Source organism: Dendrobates tinctorius, unplaced genomic scaffold, assembly GCF_039654945.1.
Source record: "Dendrobates tinctorius isolate UK_male_01 unplaced genomic scaffold, ASM3965494v1 ptg000250l, whole genome shotgun sequence".
NCBI classification, from domain to species: Eukaryota; Metazoa; Chordata; class Amphibia; order Anura; family Dendrobatidae; genus Dendrobates; species Dendrobates tinctorius.
Genome location: NW_027361917.1, coordinates 35,269,057 through 35,286,297, shown reverse-complemented (window position 1 = coordinate 35,286,297; position 17,241 = coordinate 35,269,057). Strand labels below are relative to the sequence as shown.

At 42.6% G+C, this 17,241-nt stretch overlaps 1 protein-coding gene across 4 annotated transcripts in view; it reads left to right on the top strand.

The window, feature by feature from the left end:
• LTBP1 (latent transforming growth factor beta binding protein 1) overlaps positions 1-17,241 on the top strand; it is a 492,758-nt gene that overhangs the window by 75,633 nt on the left and 399,884 nt on the right. For all 4 annotated transcript variants that reach the window (XM_073557607.1, XM_073557605.1, XM_073557606.1 and 1 more), the window contains exon 3: positions 11,313-11,604. In XM_073557607.1, the coding sequence (XP_073413708.1) occupies positions 11,313-11,604 (292 nt within the window). The remainder of the gene's footprint in view (positions 1-11,312; positions 11,605-17,241) is intronic.

The following is a 17,241-nucleotide window of genomic DNA, read 5'->3' as shown; positions in this document are numbered from 1 at the left end:
ATATATTCCATACAGAAAGTCATGTAAGCCATATATTCCATACAGAAAGTCATGTGGGCCATATATTCCACACAGAAAGTCATGTGGGCCATATATTCCATACAGAAAGTCATATGGACCATATATTCCATACAGAAAGTCATGTGAGCCATATATTCCATACAGAAAGTCATGTGGGCCATATATTCCACACAGAAAGTCATGTGGGCCATATATTCCACACAGAAAGTCATGTGGTGCCATGTATTCCACACAGAATGTCATGTGGGCCATATATTCCACACAGAAAGTCATGTGGACCATATATTCCATACAGAAAGTCATGTGGTGTCATATATTCCACACAGAAAGTCATGTGGGCCATATATTCCACACAGAAAGTCATATGGTGCCATGTATTCCACACAGAATGTCATGTGGGCCATATATTCCACACAGAAAGTCATGTGGGCCATATATTCCACACAGAAAGTCATGTGGGCCATATATTCCATACAGAAAGTCATGTGGTGTCATATATTACACACAGAAAGTCATGTGGTGTCATATATTACACACAGAAAGTCATGTGGTGTCATATATTACACACAGAAAGTCATGTGGTGTCATATATTACACACAGAAAGTCATGTGGGCCATATATTCCATACAGAAAGTCATGTGGGCCATATATTCCACACAAAGTCATATGGGCCATATATTCCACACAGAAAGTCATGTGGTGTCATGTATTCCACACAGAAAGCCATGTGGGCCATATATTCCATACAGAAAGTCATGTGGGCCATATATTCCACACAAAGTCATATGGGCCATATATTCCACACAAAGTCATGTGGGCCATATATTCCATACAGAAAGTCATGTGGTGTCATATATTCCATACAGAAAGTCATGTGTCATCATATATTACACATAGAAAGTTATGTGGGCCATATATTCTGCACAGAATGTCATGTGGCGCCACATATTCCACACAGAAAGTTAAGGTACATGTTGCAATATGTCCGGTGACGCGATGCATTTCTCCACAGAAATTCTCCTTGGAGCCTGGGCCTTCCTACTTTTGTATTTGCTGCATTCTCAGCAAACATATCAATAATAATTTTTAAAGGAAAGCTAAAGAGGGGAAATCAAGCTGAGCAAACAGTAAAGCAAAGGGATGAAATATGAAAACACAAGTCAGCCATGTAAATAAGGCTGTGAAGTGTTGAGGCCATTACTTTGTGTCTGGCAGACAGAGCGGTGTCAGGAGCCAAGTGGAAGTCACTGGACCCACTTTATTATCTATGATGTGAGATTTATTTCAAGAGGTTAAGGGGGGGCTTTGTTGTGTCTGTTTAAAAGTCCCCTTTAACCATGCGATCTATCCAGCAGAAAGGTCAAAGCGCTGATTGTTTTCCCAGACGCCAGGAGGATTTTTCTCCTGCTGTCACCAAGTGTATAGGGAGCACTAATATTTGTTCTTGAGAAGTAAGCAAGAGATCTTACAAACAAGAAAACATCTGCTGATTAAAAGCATGGAGGGCTGTGAAGTTCATCTGTTTCCTCAGTAGGATTAATATTTTTATGGAGTTCACAATTTGCTTATTATATTTTACTCATGAACCTTTCACAATTGAATATCTATAGGCAGTAGAAAAGGAAATCACACACATCCACTGGTATTATAAAAAAGTTATTTTTTTTTTATTAAAGATCCATTAAAAAATAACAAAACACATACAGGGGGATATAAAAAACTGACACGTTTCGAGCAGTACACCGCTTCTTAATCATAGCATAGTGACTATTTGACTATGCTATGATTAATAGAAGTGTACCGCTCGAAACGCGCCCGTTTTTTATATATATGTATTTCTGAGGGAGTGCAGAGCGCAGGCGCGGGATTCCGGGGCTGTAACTGACGTGCATGGGAGAGGGGTTGTTTTACAATGACAGACAGGAGGCAGGGATTTCCTCCTGGCACCTCACGCCCCAGAGCCTAGAAGAAATCATTATCGTAAGGAAATGAAATAAGATTTCTCAGCATCAAGACCATTAATGTGAAGCATACAGGTAGGTTTTACATTTCTGTTACCTGTATGCCCATGTTAATAGGTCAAATAAGTTCCGGTGGTGACAGATTCCCTTTAAAGGTTATACTAATATATATATATATATATATATATATATATATATATATATATATATATATACATACAGTAGTTATTTAAGAACAACTAAGGATATTACAGAATTGATGACCTATTGATTGTATCAGACTTCTGGCAACCCCATGATAATTTCACTCAAGATGCTTCGGAACTACACCGAACACAGCATCTTCTTCCTTTTTTTTTTTTTAAAAAAATGGGAAATTTAACCCCTTAGTGACCACCAATACATCTTTTTACTGACTTGCGATATAAGAGAATAGCATCCTCCGACAGGTAACAATCCAGCAGCTGTCGGCTGTACACTATAGCTGACATCTTGCTGCGATCAGTGTTGGCAACACTGGCCATTTACCCCTTAGATGCTACTGTCAATAGGGACTACAGGGTCTAAATAGTTAACAGAATGTGGGGGCTCCCTCTTCAACCCCATTGGCAACCTGAGATCTTGATCGCATGGTCCTGATATTTGTCATGGCAGTACATGGCCAAATAAGGCTGGTTTCACACTTGCGTTTTTTTGCGCTGTGTTTTAGCGCAAAAAAAGCATGCGTTTTTTCCCTATACATTAACATGGGTGCGCATATGCGCACATACACATGCGTTTGTACGCGTTTGTATGCGCATGCGTTTTTTTGTAGTGTGCGCACGGGCGCACAAAATGCATCCTGTTTCATAGCATCCTCCGACAGTTGCCAATCCAGCAGCTGTCGGCTGTACACTATAGCTGACATCTTGCTGCGATCAGTGTTGGCAACACTGGCCATTTACCCCTTAGATGCTACTGTCAATAGGGACTACAGGGTCTAAATAGTTAACAGAATGTGGGGGCTCCCTCTTCAACCCCATTGGCAACCTGAGATCTTGATCGCATGGTCCTGATGTTTGTCATGGCAGTTCATGACCAAATAAGGCTGGTTTCACACTTGCGTTTTTTTGCGCTGTGTTTTAGCGCAAAAAAAGCATGCGTTTTTTCCCTATACTTTAACATGGGTGCGCATATGCGCACATACACATGCGTTTGTATGCGCATGCGTTTTTTTTGTAGTGTGCGCTCGGGCGCACAAAATGCATCCTGTTGCATTTTTTGTGCGTCCGACTTGCCCCAAAAAATGCATGCGCACGCAATGCGTTTTTTTTTACAGCAAAACACCCATTAAAGTCTATGGGTGCGCATACGTGCGCATACGTATGCGCAAAAAAAGCATGCGTTTTTTTAAAAAAATGCACCAAAACCCACAAAAAAACGCACACAAACGCATGATGCGTTTTTTCCATGCGTTTGTGTGCGCAAAAAACGCGCAGCAAAGAAACGCAAGTGTGAAAGTAGCCTTACAGTCTTAAAGTTTGTCGGCTATAACGGCCTGTTCAGAAGTTATCAACATTTAGATGGTAAAAATCAACTTTTTCATTCCTGTTATGCCACTTTGCATTAATTCCTGAAAAGCAAATGAAGGGTTAATAAACTACCTGAAAGCAATTTTGAACATGTGAAGGGGTGCAGTTTTTAAAATGGGATCACTTTTGACTGTTTCCCAACATATAGGACCCCCAATGATACTTCAACACTGAACAGGTCTCTCAAAATATATGTTTTGTAAATGTCCTTGAAAAAAATGCAAAATTACTTCTACATTATCAAACCTTCTAAAATGCTAACAAAATAAAACATTTCAAAAATGGTGCTGATGTAAAGCAGACATGAGAGAAATTATATTTGTTAATGTTTTTGTGTGATACGACTGTCTGAATTAGACCGGGGTGAGACGTGCGAGAAACTCGCACGAGTCTTGCACGTCAATACCTGGCACTGCCGCCGGCACTCGGACCAGAGCGTTCAGTGGCATGTATTTCTATGCCGCTGAACGCCCCGGTCCTGAGTGTCAGTGGCAGTGCTGGGTATTGACGTGCGAGACTCGTGCGAGTTTCTCGCACGTCTCACCCCGGCCTTAAAGGGATATACATTCAAAGTCTGAAAGTTTATAATTTTTTAAAGTTTTTTGTGATATTTCTGATATTTTTTAACTAAACGTAAAACATATCAACTTAAATTTACCATTGTCATAAAGTATAATGTGTCATGAAAAAACATTCTCAAAATCAATGGGATATGATGACGCATGCCAGAATTATTGCGACATAAAGTGACAGATGTCAGATTTTAAAAAATTGGCCCGGTCACTCGTGAAAAATGTTATCCAGAAGTCATGAATTAAAGAAGGCTTTAAAAATACGGACCCCCGATATGCAAAGAGAAATAGTAGTGTAAAACTCACCATTGAATTGAGTTTTCTGCGACAATAATCCATAGGATAGGCAGTCAGTATTAAGTCAGTGACCGGTTACACCCCTGGCACTCCTGGCACCCCCACTGATCAGCTGAAAGGGCTGTGGTTTTCCAGCGACCATTACCTCGCTTTCATTATTTACTACATACAGCTTTTGTATGTTTAGTTGTGACTGTGCCTGGTATTACCGTTCCCTGCAGTTCAGTCCCCTTTAGGTAATTTTGACTGTGCTGCAGTACTAGTACACAACCAACTACTACCAATAGTACCGAGCTGACAATTTTTTTTTCCTTCTTCTTTTCGAATTTGAGGAAACTCAATTTCTTTATACATGGAAAAATGTTTGAAATGTGATGTTGTACTTGGATGAAAATTTTATCTATTAATAACAAAAATCGGTCCAAAAACAAGAAAAGAGAGAGGTTTGACTTAGCAACTCCACCCTGGAACTAACCCAAGAACACAAAAGGAGATGCATGCTTTTTAAACACAGTTTCAGTTAATGTCTGGTTACAACATGATGACCCATAGAAGGGCTTGAACAGAGGTCAGGACTTGGTGAGTTAAATGGAAATATTAACATTTCCTAAAGGGTGGGGATATTTCTCGAGACTTAGTGATTTATAACAGTTTGATGACGAAAAGCTTATATCTAAAGCAATGCTCTCTAGATAATAGATACAGAGACACAAAGGGGCAGTGTACTTGTTTCCAATTCTATTAAACCACAAATTGGTGGTAATTTTCACATATAAAAATTTCCTAGTTACCTCACCATAAATATTTACTGCAAAACTCCTGGACTGTTTCTTATTGGCCTTCTAGGAGATGGTCGATGACTTTGCAATGCAAAATGCAAATGATCATGTAAAGCAAAACCTTTGAATCTGCATATATCTGTGTATGAGGTTTCCTACAAGTTCTAGCCCAAGAGAGGACAGCACCTCAATTCCACTTTCTTGATAACAGGTGGCAGGTATTTTAGACATGGGTGAGGAGCAGCACAGTGAGAATAGAGGAGGTCAAGTTGGGCATGAAGTGGTTTGAAGAAGCTTTGCAGCAGGGCAGGGAATTGTTCTAATCTATTATTAGGGTGGCACAGGCTAAGGCTACACATACACTGCGTTCTAGCCTAATATCAGAATTATACAGTTCTTAAGAGGCCTATGATGGACAATATACAGTGACATCAAACATCTATATAGATCAATTATAAAAAAAAGTTGTTCTGCATGATATATAGTTTTTTTATGTACCTCTGTTATACAGTGCAGTTTGCTTTTCTTTCTTCTACTTTTAGGAGGCTGCACAGTTTACATTTGTGCTTGAATTAGGAAGTAAAATAGACAATGTCAATGCAATCCTGCCAGATAGAAGCCAAAGGACACTGTTATTGCCTGGGTCAGGTGAAAGGAGGCACTTAGCCTTACCTGAGGGGCAGAGTATAAAGTATCATTGTTCTTCACCCTTAACCTTGCTACACGGTTGGGTCTTAGCCAGTTGGATAACTATATTGTGGTCTCCAGGATAGTCTTAAGTATACCATTGGGTGGCTGATAGCAGGCTGGGTTGAAAACATAGGGTTGGCAATATTGATATACCGTAGTTAGACAGTCAGGTCTGGGTCTGATCACATTTTGTCCAGATCAAAACGAGTCAAACACAGGAAATCAGAAAACTGCTAGTCAAGCACTGAAAGTTGGAGCTCTTTGCCTTTGGGGTCTTGAGAGAGTGATGTCTCATGCCACCATGGTCTCGAAACTGTGATTGGAGCTGTGCACCATATACACCATATAAAGAGACTGAGCAATGGAGTCACCTTATCAATAAGATGCCACGACTAAGAGCAGGCTGGTGCGTTGCTCACCTATCTGCTGAGTAATAGTGGTAGCTTGTAGTGGGCACAGTGTAAGGGGGTGAGATAGAATTACCGCCTTCCTCCCCTTCCTTTAATTGTTCTTAGTGTGCTAATGTTTGTAATATCTATGTTAATATTTGTGGTACTGCTACATAGCAATATGTATTACCGCTCACAATTATGGTACTGCCACATTCGTATGTATTACTATTTCTTGTATACCTTTGTAAATGATGTTGCATTCCTGTACGTGTTATTGTATGTCCTGTTATGTAATATCGAGTATTATATTTATGTTCATTAGGTAGGGAAAGTCTATTGCACTCTTCGGACAATAGAGGGGGCATCATAGTGTTTGCAGTTCTTTATAACAAAGAGTAACTGTAGTACTTGCGGGAACCACTAGATGGGGGCATACTAGTGTGCACTGCTGGTATAGTTCATAGTAAGGTTACAGGGGGTTAATGTAGGAGAGGCTGCCAGATGGTAAGCTGCAAATCTTAGGGAAGTTTAGTCACACGGGGCCAGGATGCCCTACGTGTCGACATGGGCTATAGGCCCAGGACGGGTCGGCAGCCACGCAACGTTTAATAGCTGCAGCCCACGTTATCCACAGCCACTGGGCATCATAGCAGTGGGCCAGTACAGGAGGAGAAAGATGTGGCGACTCATAGCCTGGGTGGGCGCCTTTAGGGCAGGAGTCGGTTGGAGTGAGGAGTTGAAGGAAGTTGGAGCTTTGACGAAAACGGTACAGACGGGCCAGATGCTTTACCAGAGGCAACCAAACCAGATGACTGATTTCGAGTCTGGGGCGAAACAAGCAGAAGGAATTGTCATCATGGCAAGGTTAGGCCAGGAAGGATCTGGAGAGCAGTCTAAGACGGTCCGGTCCGGACATGTGCCACACAGAAGCGACAGCAAACAGGGAAAGATGAGACAAGGGAGTTTCATGATGTGCCAACTGTGGATGTAACGTGTGAAGTATTGAGGAAAGAGAATGTTCAAGTTATCCTGGACTGTGTCTCCATTACTGGGGGTCGCCTGGAAGAGGGACTGTCGCCACCTCGGAAGTGCCCGGGGGGACCTGAACCTGGAGATGCAGGTATGCTGAGAAGAGGAATACAGTTTTCTGTGAGGGAAGGTCGGGACACAGATGCTTCAGTGTCTCTGGTCACGGGTACAGTCCTGACCTCCCCTTACAACAGAATCCAACAATTTCCATGAACATTGATGACTTGAAGATAAGCAGTGGAAAAGCATTTTGAAAACTTGGAAGTTGTTAGGAACAACATGTCTTCTAAAGTACCAACTGCTGGAGGTACAATTAAGGAATCCTATTTTCTTTGAATATGCCTATGTACCTGTTATGATTTCAGCAAGCTGTATACCAATCCAACAATGGACGTGCTTACAAAGTCATATCTGTTCTTGATCCCTGAATTGGAAATGGTGACTTGCAAAGTACTTTTACGATGCTGCGCAGTTGACATTTGTGCTTGAATTAGGAAGGTTGGTAGAATTTGAAGCAGAGGAATTCAGATCTTATATGCAATGTCTGTGAAGTAATGATCAAGGAATTCTATGCATACCATTAATATTGTTTCAGTTGATCCTTACTTGCTCCTTAACAACAGATGTACATATGTTTATATTGCATTTTAAGTAGAAAATGAGGAGCAATCATGTAAGTTTTAACTTGCAGACATCACATATCAGCAAGTCTTAATCTGGGCCTGAAGCTATCAGTCATACAAAATGACACAGATGTTTATTCCTTGTAGCCAAAACCTACATAGCTAGCTGGTTGTTAAAAAAAAAAAAAAAAAAAGCAGCCAAAAGTGATGTGACACCCTAAAATCTAAAATGGACAAAGAAATAGAGAAAAGTAGTTATGAAATGATTGATCTTTCATTTTTTAATTGGCCCTATAGTTTATGCCGGTGTCTGCCTTCCTTTATAGTCAATACAGCCCTCCATAGTTAGGGTTTAATGTACATTTGGAATTGATTAGTCTTTTTATATTTTAGCAGCAAATTTCTTTTACATGCCGTAAACTTTTAAGTGACAGGTTAATAAAACGATACAATAATTATTTATTCTCTGTGGTTTAGACCACACACTATGTCCTGCAGGAAATGATGGTTATACTTCACTGCATATTGTACCCAAGTGTGAGAACAGATTTCACGCCTGTAATGAATAGAGTTTTTCTCATAATGTTGACTCCCATCGCTCAATATTATTCTTTAGAATTATTTAACAAAAACCCAGAGAGAAAGGTGCCTGTGTGTTTATACGGCTAGCTCAATAGATCTGCAATGTAGTGGAACATTGTAGTTCTGGGAAGGAGTACAACAACAGGACACCTGCCATGTAGCAGAGACGTGTGTTTTTATACCATACTCACATTGGCTCTCACATAGAAATTTGGGTTGCAAAATCATTGTTGTTTTTGCCTACTACTATGTAAAAGAGTCCTGAGCTGAACCTGTCAGTGACGTGCGGAGCAGTGAATGTTGCTGATCTCGGCACTTTTCATGTCAAGTGTTCAAAGGAAAATTTAAGCTGTTGGAAGCTTTAGTAAGTTTCTATGATTGTTTTTATTCCATTTTCGCTGTATCCAGAATGGTGGCTGTGGAAATTAAGCATGCATGTCATAACTTTTGCCTAAATTGGTATTTTAAATGAATATACAATGTTTTATATTATATCTTGTTAGAGGAAATTGGCATCTTTAGATTTGCCAGAGTAGTTCCGTAGATATCAGAATATTGCAGACACATGACCAGGCTTGGACTGGCCCACAGGAGAGCAAGAGAATCCTCTGGTGGGCCCCTGTGCAAGAGTGGGCCACCACCCTTTTATATGAGGTAACACACAAAATCCCAAATACATCATTGAAAAGCCAGGGGGGGTGACATGAAATCAAGGACATGCGTACGCATGAGTTCGATACGCATGCGTTCTTCAAACTAATCATGTCCAGGAAATGATTTCACCACCTGCAAAATGCATTTTTTGTATTGTATTGTTGAGTTGGGTTGTAGCGGGTGTTTAGCTTGAGGTGTTTTACTAGTAGTAAAGTCAGTAAACATATAACATTTACTTAAAGTGCATTAAACCATATCGTCTTGCCATGCAAGACGTCCAATGTCCGAAACAAAGTAAGCAGCAAACTAATCCCTCATCTGGGCATCTTCCACTATAGTCCTCAGAGGGTGATCATGGTAATCTTGCAAAGTGCTAGCAACCAGTTCGTTAAGTTCTAATTGTTGTCGCTCTTTTGCCAGGATCTAATTGTGCATATCAACACACGCTTTGACCACATAATCAGTTGTCTTAGTTTTTAGATTGATTGGTGTTCCCAAAATGTGCCATTTAGATGCCAGCAAACCACAGGCACACTCCACAGTTCTTCGTGCCCTTGTCAGTCGGTAGTTGAAAATCCTTTTTGGTGTGATTCAAGTCCCAACTCGAGTACGGTTATTTGAGGTTGGCACACATTTGAAACGCCTCATCTCCAACCACAACAAACGCCATTGGCTGTCCTTCAGTGTTCGGAAGAGGTTGTGGTGGTGGAAAATTAAAATTATTACCATACAAACTTTGGCCCATGTCAGAGTTTTTGAAAGTCTGTGAGTCATTTCTTCGTCCAAATGAGCCAACGTCAATGGCGACAAATCGACACTCAGCATCTGCAATCGCCATGAGAACAATCGAAAAGTATTTTTTGTAATTTAAATACTCGGATCCACTTCCAGCAGGTTTCATAATCCGAATGTGTTTGTCGTCCACAGCCCCCATAGAGTTTGGAAAATTACAAATTTCCTTGAATTTTGCAGCATTTTACAGCCAGACTTCAGTTTTGGGTTGGGGGAGGAATTCTGCATGCAGAACAGCACACAAAGCACGGCAGGTGTCTCCAACAGTCCCAGAAAGGGTGGACACTCCAATCCGGAATTGAAAATGTAGAGATCTTAAGGTCTCTCCGGTAGCCAGGAATCTGCCGAACAGAAAATAGAAAAAAAAATCAGTATATGGCTTTTATAACAATAATACAAACGATATTTGTTTATTTTTCAAAATTACCTACCTCAGGGACACCTACAGACGTTCCTCAGCAGGAATTGCTCGACGTAGTTGTGTGTCCTGCCTGGTGATGGATCCTCGGACACGTTGCAGCAAATCATCGAAGCTCTGTTCTGACATCCTCATGTATTCGAAAAACTTCTCCGGGTTTTCACGCAGCTCGGTGTACAACGAGTGGTAGGCACCACGGCTCTTTCAGACTTCAATGATGGGGTGTTGCCAGTAGCGATGACTACGTCTTCTCCTTCTTGCTCTTCTTCTTTCTTCTTCACAAGTCACAGCAAAGGCAACAGCCAATTTCAACTCCAAAACCAGATTACGATAGAAGCACGCCATGCCAAGATCCATCTTGCAGCTATATACAGCAGCAAAAGATGAGGATTTCATCTGTGTAGGGTCTATATATACAGATTCCCCATGAGACACTCCCATTGGGTGTGGCTTTTGTCAAGGAAATTCTCCTGGAACAGCATTTGCCGCATTACAAAATTATTTGAAAATTCGAACGCATGCGCTGAAAAAACAAAAACGCATGCAAAAACGCATGCACACTCAGCGTTTTTTTTTCGCGTCGTGTGTAAGCTGATGCGTAACCATGTGTTTGAATGCATTTTGGCACGCTTTTGTGCAGGCAGATGATTTGCTGCGCACAGAGACGCTAATGTGAACTTAGCCTTAGAAAACCATGTGTCCATTCCTTTACACATACTTGCTATTTAGTGTTGGTATATCATATAATATCCGAATAAAGTACATTTATGTGTGTGGGTGTAATGCAAAAAAATGTGGATAATTCACTGGGTATAAATACATTTTCACACGGTCCTATTTATAACAGTTGTTATTCCACTTTTAAAATAATTAGGTTGTTAATCTTTGCTGTTGTCAGCCTTATTTATATTTGTCTTTTTTCTTCAACAGCAAATTGTTCTCCACCATGTCAGAATGGTGGTATGTGCCTACGTCCACATCTTTGTGTTTGCAAACCTGGAACTAAAGGAAAAGTTTGTGAAGAGAGGGCTACCCAAGACACGTCTTCTACAGGTACATATAGTCAGGGTGCAGGCGCTCCAGCCCCTCCGCCACGGCCCATTCCTCAACAGGCAGCCCCACAGTCAGTTCCAAAGAAGGTTCAAGCATCTCCTGAATCCACTCAAGGACAAGTGACGCTATCGCTTAAGCAAAAGCCACAGATCGTCGTATCTCAGCCTCAGTAAGTCTATTATTCGCTTCCTTTTCTAATTTATTTGTATCTATATTATTATTTATTTATATAGCACCATTGATTCCATGGTGCTGTACATGAGTAGGGGTTACATACAAATTACAGATATCACTTACAGTAAACAAATTAACAATGACAGACTGATACAGAGGAGAGAGGACCCTGCCCTTTCGGGCTTACATTCTACAGGATGGTGGGGAAGGAGACAGTAGGTTGGGGGGTTGCAGCAATTCCGGTGTTGGTTGAGGCGATATATCTGGTAGTGGTAAGGAGGTAGCAGGGTCATTGCAGGCTGTAAGCTTTCCTGAAGAGGTGGGTTTTCAGGTTCCGTCCGAAGGATCCGAATGTGGTTGATAGTCGGACGTGTTGGGGCAAAGAATTCCAGAGGATGGGGGATATTCGGGAGAAGTCTTGGAGGCGGTTGGGTGAGGAGCGAATAAGTGTGGAGGAGAGAAGGAGGTCTTGGGAGGACCGGAGATTACAAGAGGGAAAGTATCGGGAGATTAGTTCAGAGACATATGGGGGAGACAGGTTATAGATGGCCTTGTAGGTCAGTATTAGTAATATGAACTGGATACGCTGAGGGAATGGGAGTTAGTGAAGACATTTGCAGAGGGGAGAAGTGGAGGAGTAGCGAGGAGAGAGATGAATTTGTTGGGCAGCAGAGTTAAGGATGGACTGCAGAGGTGCGAGGGTGTTAGCAGGGAGGCCACAGAAAAGGATGGTGCAGTAGTCGAGGAGGGAGATAATGAGGGCATGCACAAGCATTTTAGCAGATTGAGGGTTGAGGAAAGGACGGATTCTGGAGATATTTTTGAGCTGTAGGTCACAGGAGGTGGCGAGAGCTTGTATGTGTTGTTTGAAGGACAGAGCAGAGTCAAGGGTTACTCCGAGGCAGCGGACTTCTGGTACAGGGGAAAGCGTGATGTCGTTAATTATGATTTGATAGGTCAGGTAAGGAAGATCTGTGAGATGGGGAAAAGATGGTGAGTTCAGATTTGTCCACATTGAGTTTGAGGAAGCAAGAGGAGAAGGAGGATATGGCTGATAAACACTCCGGGACTCTGGACAGCAGAGCGGTGACATCTGGGCAAGAGAGGTAGATCTGAGTGTCATCAGCATAAAGGTGGTAATGGAATCCGTGGCACTTTGAGTTGCCCCAGGCCAAGTGTATAATAGATTGAGAAGAGTAGGGCAGCACGGTGGCTCAGTGGATAGCACTGCAACCTTGCAGTGCTGGATCCCTGGGTTCGAATCCCACCAAGGACAACATCTACAACATCTTTATGTTCTCCCCGTGTTTGCGTGGGTTTCTTCTGGATACTCCAGTTTCTTCCCACATTCCAAAGACATACTGATAGGGAATTTAGATTGTGAGCCCCATCGGGGACAGTGATGATAATGTGTGCAAACTGTAAAGCGCTGCGGAATATGTTAGCGCTATATAAAAAAAAAAATAAAGAATAAAGAAAGAGTAGGGGTCCTAGAACAGAGCCTTGGGGGATGAGGAGGTAGTGTGGGAGTGAGAGACGCTGAATGTGTGGTTGGAAAGGTATGAGGAGTTCCATGATAGGGTGAGGTCTTTGATGCCAAAGGAGGAGAGGATCTGTAGTAGGAGGCAGTGGTCAACTGTGTCGAAAGCAGAGGACAGGTCTAGAAGCAGGAGTATTGAGTATTGTCCGTTGGCTTTGGCTGTAAGTAGGTCATTAGTAATTTTGGTCAGGGCTGTCTCAGTGGAATGATGGGGGCGGAAACCAGATTGTAGATTGTCAAAGAGCAAGTTAGATGAAAGGTGGGAGGAAAGATCAGCATGGACGTGCAGCTCCAGGAGTTTGGAAGCGAATGGGAGCAGCGATATTGGGCGATAGCTGGACATAGCGTTTGGGTTGAGGGTTGGCTTTTTAAGGATAGGCGTGATTGTGGCATGTTTGAAAGCAGAAGGGAAGGTACTGGAAGTTAGTGATAGTTTGAAGAGGTGGGTTAGGGATGGGATAATAGTGGTGGTGAGGTTGGGGAGGAGGTGGGATGGGGTCAAGTGCACAGGTTGTGATTTGGAGAGGAGACAATTAAGCTCTCCTTCAGTGATGTTGTAGAGGAAGGTTATGGGGTTTCGGCATTGTCTGGTATACAAAGGGGTTGTGGTGGGTGAACAATGAAGACTTGCCTTGATTGGTCGATCTTATTTTTGAGGTATGTGACAAAGTCCTCAGCGGAGATGAGGGAGGTTGGAGGGGGAAGTGGTTTGCGGAGGAGGGAGTTTAAAGTTTTGAATAACTGTTTGGGGTTGTATGATAGGGAAGATACGAGCGGTTGTGAAGTAGGCCTGTTTAGCAGAGATGAGGGCAGATTTGAAAGTGAATGTTGCCTGTTTGAATGCAGTGAAGTCATCTTGCGAATTTGTTTTCTTCCAATGCTGCTCTGCAACCCTGGACAATTGCCGGAGCTTTTTAGTGGTGTTATTGTGCCAGGGTTGCCTGTTGGTACGTCGCACTCTGCCATGAACAAGAGGGGCAACCGTTTCAATAGCTGATGAGAGAGTGGCCTGGTAGAAAGTAGTGGCACTGTCTGTGTCGTGGAGTGAGGATATGGATGCCAGTTGTAGAATTGAGTCAGAGAGCATGTGGGTGTCTAGGTGTGCAAGGTTTCTGCGGGGGTGCGCATGTTGCTGGACATGGGTGACAGGAGAGGAGGACATGGATGAGATAGTGAGTAGATGGTGGTTGGATAGAGGGAAAGGAGAGTGTTGTGAGTTCATTTTTCCCTTCATCATTGAGGTCTGATGAACTCCCTCCTCTGGTGAAGGAAGGTAGTGAGACTGATTACCAAACACCTGGGCAGCTAGATGATAACTGGGTGGCTGGAATTGAGGACTGGATATAAGGCTGCCGACGCCCTTCTTCCTGGCTGGTGATTTTCCTGCTGGATTCTTGGAGACCAGTCTGATTCCTGCATCTCAAAGCTAAGTTTTTCTGCTCTGCTTTGTACTCTTCAGTTTTGTTTTTGTTTTGCCTTGTTTTTTGGGAGTTCTGCCATCCCCGGCCGGGGGTGAGCTGAATTCCATTTTTGTCTCTGATCTGTTGATCTTTTGCTCTGTCTTCAGAATATACCTGAGTGCTGATATAGTCTTTTGAAGCCTAGCGACTTCAGGGCCAGTTTTTCCTATCAGTCGGTTGGCTCATTTTGATAGGGTTTTTGCGGATGGCAGACAGCAGCTTTCCTATCTTGTCCTATGTAGTTAGCTTGGGCCCCATCATTTGCTCAACCTATCTTTCTATCTGTGTTAGTGTTTTCATCTTGCTTCACCGTCATTATATGTTGGGGGCTTCCTATTGCTTTGGGGTCTGCTCTGGGGCAGTTTAGTTTTTCCCCTTTCTGTCTTTAGGCTATGTAGCTCTCCGGCTGTGATTGAGGGGTCTAGGGCACCGTAGGAACCCCCCACGGCTACTGCTAGTTGTTGTGGATAGGTTCAGGGGTCTGCAATCCGATAGCTGCCAACCTCTCTGTTTTTTCTGGACTTAGCTGGTATTTTGTTTTTTCCTCCTTCGGTGACTCATCATAACAGAATCACCAGCCATACCGCAGATCCTAGGGTACTCAATAGCAGGAGAGAATTGAAAAAAGGAAAAAGTGTCAGAATTTTTTTTTTGTGTGTGCATATTTTTTCCTCTATATCTCTGAGGCCGTAGGGGGAATTTTTCTCTCAATGGAGATGAAGCAATTGTCTGATCGTGTGGAGCAGCTCGCTGCTGAAGTGCGGGGAATTTCCGCCTATCTTGCTCATTCACATGCTGCTGAACCAAAGATTCCTACTCCTGATGTGTTTTTTGGGGATCGGTCTAAATTCTTGAATTTCAAGAATAATTGTAAATTATTTTTTGCCTTGAAGCCTAACTCGTCGGGGAACTCCGCACAGCAGGTTAAAATTGTCATCTCTTTGCTGCGCGGCAATCCCCAGGATTGGACGTTTTCTTTGAAACCTGATGATCCTATTCTGAATAATGTGAATGCATTTTTTCAAGCCTTGGGGTTGTATGATGAACCTAATGCTATTGATCAGGCTGAAAAGACCCTGTTGGCATTAAGCCAGGGTCGGCATTCGGCAGAGTTGTACTGTCAAAAATTCCGAAAGTGGGCGGTCCTTTCTACCTGGAATGATGGTGCCTTGGCAACCTTCTTTCGGAAGGGTTTGTCAGAAACTGTAAAAGATACTATGGTGGGATTTCCTGTTCCCTCTGGTCTTGACGATTCTATGTCATTAGCCATTCAGGTGGATCGTCGTTTACGTGAACTCAAAACTACACGAGAGATGTTGCCACCTGTTGAACAAATGTCTGAACCTATGCAATGTGATAGAGTTTTGTCTAGGGTGCAACGTCAGGAGTTCAGAAGGCGTAATAAGCTGTGTTTTTTTTGTGGAGATACCTCGCATATTATTTCTGTCTGCCCTAAACGAGAGAAACGTTGTGTACACACGTTTTCTGTGGGTGGTGTTCAACCTAAGTTTCTTCTGGCAATTACTCTGATCTGCTCCTTGTCCACATTTTCCGCCAAGGCTTTTGTGGATTCAGGAGCAGCTCTGAACCTGATGGACTTGGATTTTGCTAAACGTTGTGGATTTCCTATGACACCTCTGCGGACGCCTATCCCTTTGAGGGGTATTGATGCTACTCCTTTGGTGAAGAATAAACCTCAGTTTTGGACCCAGGTGGTAATGCGGGTCGCCCCAGACCATCAAGAAAATTGCATATATTTTGTGTTGCATAATTTGCATGATACCATCGTTCTGGGGTTTCCCTGGTTGCAAATCCATAATCCAGTTCTGGATTGGAAATCTTTGTCTGTGGTGAGTTGGGGTTGTCGGTGTGCCCTTAGTGATGCTCCTGTTTTCTCCACCTCTCCCCAGTCGCATGATGTTCCTGACTATTTGGCTGACTTTTATGATGTATTTAGTGAGAATGAGTCTGCGTCTTTGCCTCCTCATAGGAGTTATGACTGTGCAATTGAGCTGAACCCGGGGTGTAAATTCCCCAAGGGTCGGCTTTTCAATTTATCTGTACCTGAGCACGAGGCTATGCGATCCTATATTAAGGAGGCATTGGAGAAGGGTCATATTAGACCATCCTCTTCACCCTTAGGTGCTGGGTTTTTTTTCGTGGCTAAAAAGGATGGTTCATTAAGGCCTTGTATTGACTATCGTGCCCTCAACAAAATTACTGTTAAATATTAGTATGCGTTACCCCTGATTTCTGATCTATTCTCCAGAGTTAAAGGTGCTTTCTGGTTTACCAAGCTTGACCTCAGGGGGGCGTATAATCTTATTCGCATTAAGCATGGGGATGAATGGAAGACGGAGTTTAATACTCCGGAGGGACATTTTGAGTACCTGGTGATGCCTTTTGGGCTCACTAATGCCCCTTCTGTCTTCCAGTGCTTCATGAATGATATATTCCGAGACTTTGTGGATACATTTTTGATTATCTATCTGGATGATATTTTGATCTTCTCCAAGAATTGGGACTCTCATGTGGAACATGTTCGGACTGTGTTCCGGATTTTGAGGGAGAATTCCCTGTATGTCAAGGGATCGAAATGCCTTTTTGGGGTACAGAGGGTTTCATTTTTGGG